The sequence below is a fragment of the Doryrhamphus excisus genome, linkage group LG15, assembly GCF_037039965.1.
Source record: "Doryrhamphus excisus strain RoL-2023G ecotype Guam linkage group LG15, RoL_Dexc_Guam_v1.1, whole genome shotgun sequence".
Taxonomy (NCBI): Eukaryota; Metazoa; Chordata; class Actinopteri; order Syngnathiformes; family Syngnathidae; genus Doryrhamphus; species Doryrhamphus excisus.
Window position 1 is genome coordinate 11,440,810 of NC_136371.1, and position 4,356 is coordinate 11,445,165.

The 4,356-nt window shown below is 39.2% G+C and overlaps 1 protein-coding gene across 14 annotated transcripts in view; it reads left to right on the top strand.

Annotated features, from left to right (window-relative positions):
- spega (striated muscle enriched protein kinase a) overlaps positions 1-3,261 on the top strand; it is a 31,919-nt gene extending 28,658 nt beyond the window's left edge. For all 14 annotated transcript variants that reach the window (XM_058052028.2, XM_058052015.2, XM_058052016.2 and 11 more), the window contains 5 exons: positions 50-289; positions 363-592; positions 967-1,042; positions 1,137-1,286; positions 2,266-3,261. In XM_058052028.2, the coding sequence (XP_057908011.2) occupies positions 50-289; positions 363-592; positions 967-1,042; positions 1,137-1,286; positions 2,266-2,512 (943 nt within the window). In that variant the 3' untranslated portion in view covers positions 2,513-3,261. The remainder of the gene's footprint in view (positions 1-49; positions 290-362; positions 593-966; positions 1,043-1,136; positions 1,287-2,265) is intronic.
- Positions 3,262-4,356: the final 1,095 nt, after the last annotated feature.

Here is a 4,356-nt window from a genome sequence, read left to right on the forward strand (position 1 = left end):
ATCTCACCCTGCATTAGAAAATGAATAATCGGTTCCGATCTATTTGCAGGGGTCGTTTTGGAGTCATTCGGGAATGCCGTGAGAATGCCACAGGCAAAATGTACATGGCCAAGATCATCCCCTATAGCCAGGAGAACAAAAAGGAGGCGTTGAAGGAGTATGAGATCCTGAAATCTCTGCACAATGAAAAAGTTCTGGCATTGCACGAAGCCTACGTCACACCGCGCTACATTGTGCTGGTGGCAGAGTATTGCACTGGCAAAGAGCTTCTGCACAGCCTCATAGACAGGTTGACTGGATCCAAACAGGATATGTCATCATATGTCATGAACGCACCATCCTTATTAACCTTCTGATGATAGGTTTCGCTACTCTGAGGATGACGTGGTGGGTTACTTGGTCCAGATCCTTCAGGGAGTCGAGTACCTCCACAACCGCAGGATCCTCCACCTGGACCTGAAACCTGACAACATCATGGTGACAAACATGAACGCCATCAAGATTGTGGACTTTGGGAGCGCTCAGAGCTTCAACCCGCTCAGTCTGAAGCAGCACGACTCTGGAACAGGAACAGGAACTGTGGACTACATGGGTGAGCTAATCATTCATTTGCTGTAGATCAACATATATTTTATCATACAGACCAGCTGTCCAAGCCTGGGCTATGTCTGTGGTGCTACTGTACATAGGAAGCACGTCTATTTGCAATGAATCAGCCTGACACCTCCCTCACTCATTGGGCAAAAATAACACAAGTAACACGTGGAACACACAATGTAACAATCTGACACCGCACTCAAAATAAACGCCATGTACATACTGTACAGTAAATGCAAAACAACACTTTTATACTATTTGATAACCCCAAAAGGTATGACGGGTCACTTCCTGTTGGATGTGTGTGAATTTGCCGCAATGCTGGAGTGTGCCGATGCAGAGATCCACTGTAATTGTATGTGCTTGCAGCGCCAGAGATGGTGAAAGGTGAAGTGGTGGGGCCCCCAGCAGATATTTGGACTGTTGGCGTTGTTAGCTACATTATGTGAGTCCAATGTCTGCATGCCAGAGCACACACACACACACACTTTTAGGGCACATCATCAATACCTAACTCTGTTTTTGTCATGAACGAAAAGGCTCAGCGGCCGGCTGCCCTTTGAAGACAAAGACCCGCAGCAGGTTAAGTCCAAGATCCTGATGGCGAGGTTTGATCCAGCAAGACTGTACCCCAACGTGTCCCAAAGTGCCTCTGCTTTCGTCAAGAAGATGCTGAGCAGCTATGCTTGGTAAGAATATCTACTATATATCTACTGTACTCTTAATACAAACATGAAATATGTGGAGTATGGCATGGGTATTGACATGTAGCCATCCCTGTGATTACCACCCCCCTATTGAGCAGAGATATCGAAATGTGGCCCACAACTGAATAAAATAAAAGTAAATAAATAAAAATAAACACCCTGCAAACACTGGAAAAGCAGAGCAAAAGGCAACATGTAAAGAGGAAGCTGATATGTTGATACTAAGAACTAATAATGAAACAAAGCTTTGTCTTTAAATAAGTATAAAGGATTTTTTAAGCTTTTATATAATCATTCATTTTCAATTTGTGGCCCTGGTGGAACAAGTTTGGACACACCCTGTTTTAGAGCCACCATATTTATTGCTCATCGTCTGCCAAGAAACACTGCCCTCTTGTGGAATAAAGGTTGTACAGCGCAATAGCAAAAAGTCTCTCAAGCAGAAAAATAAAGTAAAAATACTGAATTAAAAAGAAAAGCCGTAATTTTACCAGACCAACACTGTGATATTATGAGGAAAAAGTTGAAATGTTGTCATAAGTCCTAATACTATGTGAAACAAACAAAAACAACACATTTGAAGTTGTAATTCTTGCAAAATTGGGTTGTGTAAAAATAAAATTAATTTAAAATTAAAAAGTGTAATTTTATGAGAATAAAGTCAAACTATTAGGAGAAACAAAATTGTAGTCTAAGCCTCAATTTTATGAGAATAAACTCAGAATATGAGGATGTCATTTTATGATTAATAAGAGAGTAAATATTTCAGAAAAAAAAGCATGATTTTTGCAAGGTGTAATATTATGTCAATAAATAAAAATGCTTAGAAATTCCAAAATAGAAAAATCATCATACATATAAAATAAGTTGTTGGCCAGAAATGTGTGAATTTGTACTGAATCCACTAGTATATTTGTGTAAACAATCTTGATGACATAATAATGATAACGTGTGTTCTTAGGGCTCGCCCGACCACACGAGACTGCTTCACACACGCCTGGCTGCAGGACTCGTACCTGATGAAGCTGAGGAGGCAGACCCTCACCTTCACCACAAGCAGACTCAAAGAGTTCCTGGTGGAGCAGCAGTGTCGTCGTGCTGAGAGCTCCACCAAACACAAAGTGCAGCTGCGCACCTACCAGAGCGCACCCCTGTCCCCACCATCCGCGTCTACACTGCCCGTTCCTGGCCCCAAGTCAAACAATTAAAGACTGTGTTTACTGCAGGTGCAGAGAGGGTACCAGGAACCACCGCAAAGACTGGAATCCATGTGTACTCGTGTGGATGCAAATGCACATTTTCAGCAGGAAATTGTTTGAAACATCATCCGCCTTCTTTGACAAAATGCACCACCCGTGAATGTACCATACTTTGAGCTGCTAACTGCATTTACTTCGACGTTACACATTAGATTGAAAAACCAAATCACTTTCCCTTCAATTGTTTACTTTTTTCATGTTAATTTATTTGCATGCACGTTTTGACTCAGTAAGGTAAAAAAACAACAAAAAAAGAAGTGTTTTTGTAGTTGCTGTTGAGCTAGGGTGCAGTTTATGCGTCTGTGTTACAAGCAGTGAGTCGTGTAGATGGAAACAGTCACACCACGCTGGTAAATTGCTGTGGTTCCTCAGTGTTGCTCGTACTTGGTGAAATTATGGTTGCCCGGTCAGTGCCTAGATTGGAGTCAAATCCAAAGCATCTGTGTTTTAATGTGTCTCTGATGTGGTTCCAAGTCACTTGATGACTTATTTGAAGGACCCTTTACGAGATGACATGTGAACAACCTCTTGCGATATCAATAGCATTTAATAGTCCTGTGGTTTACTCTTACAGCACTTTTTTCTTTCAATTTGGATGGTTGAAGATTTGTAAATGTGCCAATTTGCTGTGTTTATAAGTGGGAAACGTTGTTGTTTTTTCCAGAGATAGTATGTAATAAATTGTTGATACAATTTGATTCATGCAGCAGCAGTATGCTGTACAATTTACCGACAGTACAGTATTTACCAACAGTAATCCCTCATTTATCACAGTAAGTACAATCCCTTACTTATAAATATAATATTTTTGTAGTTAGAGCATGGAAAACACATTTACAGCCTTCTTTTAACATGATTAGATCCCTCTAGATATGAAATAACACCCCTACAGTCATCGTTACACTTGATTTCCAATAGAGTAGTCATAATAAGAGATACCTAGTCACCTAGTGACAGTGTAGAATACTACATATCACCCCATGTTTTTGAATGCATCTTACAAATATAATTAGAATAATAGTATTTTAGTAAATGTAGACATTTTATATTTAGATGCTCAATTTTAATACAACTTGCTTAAATAGGTGTACTTTTGTGGACTCACTCGACCACAGTTTTTCCGAAATATGAAATTGTTCCAGCATGGTGAGGGATTACTGTATTATCACATGATAAAAAAAAACAGCCAGTTTGAACAATTTATATTTTAAATAAAATGTAGAAATATTTTAAAGCATTTAAAGAAGATTTCAAAATATTATATTTTTTACATTTTTTACATTTACTTAAACTCCATTGTGCTTGTTCATTGTAGTGTTTCGATCACTACAGCACAAATCATAAAGATAACGATATTTATATATTTTAAATACACTGTGAAATGACTTGTGCATGGCTTATGTTTAATTTCCAGTCACTTGTTCATAAGGTAGTAGAGTTAACATGACAAAACCAGTTGTGTGTGCAAATAAAGCATTTTCAAAATTTCCATACTTTGGTCAGGTTGCTACAAAGGTGTTCAGCAGGGACCATGAAGTTTCCATCACAGAAATTGCACATCCATGGTCCAGATAATAATAAAAGTAGCGTTTTTTAAATTATCTGTCACGAAGTTCGTAACATATTTGATCTAAAACAAAACCGCACCACAAAGAGTAGCTCTGCCTTTGATATCACCAACACTGTACTGTTGTTTTTGACATACTGTATCAGGCACGTAATCGGGTTCCCTTAAGAACGAAAGCCTGCACTTTTGCGACGCTCTCTTGGCTGGACTCAGGCAGTTTCAAGGG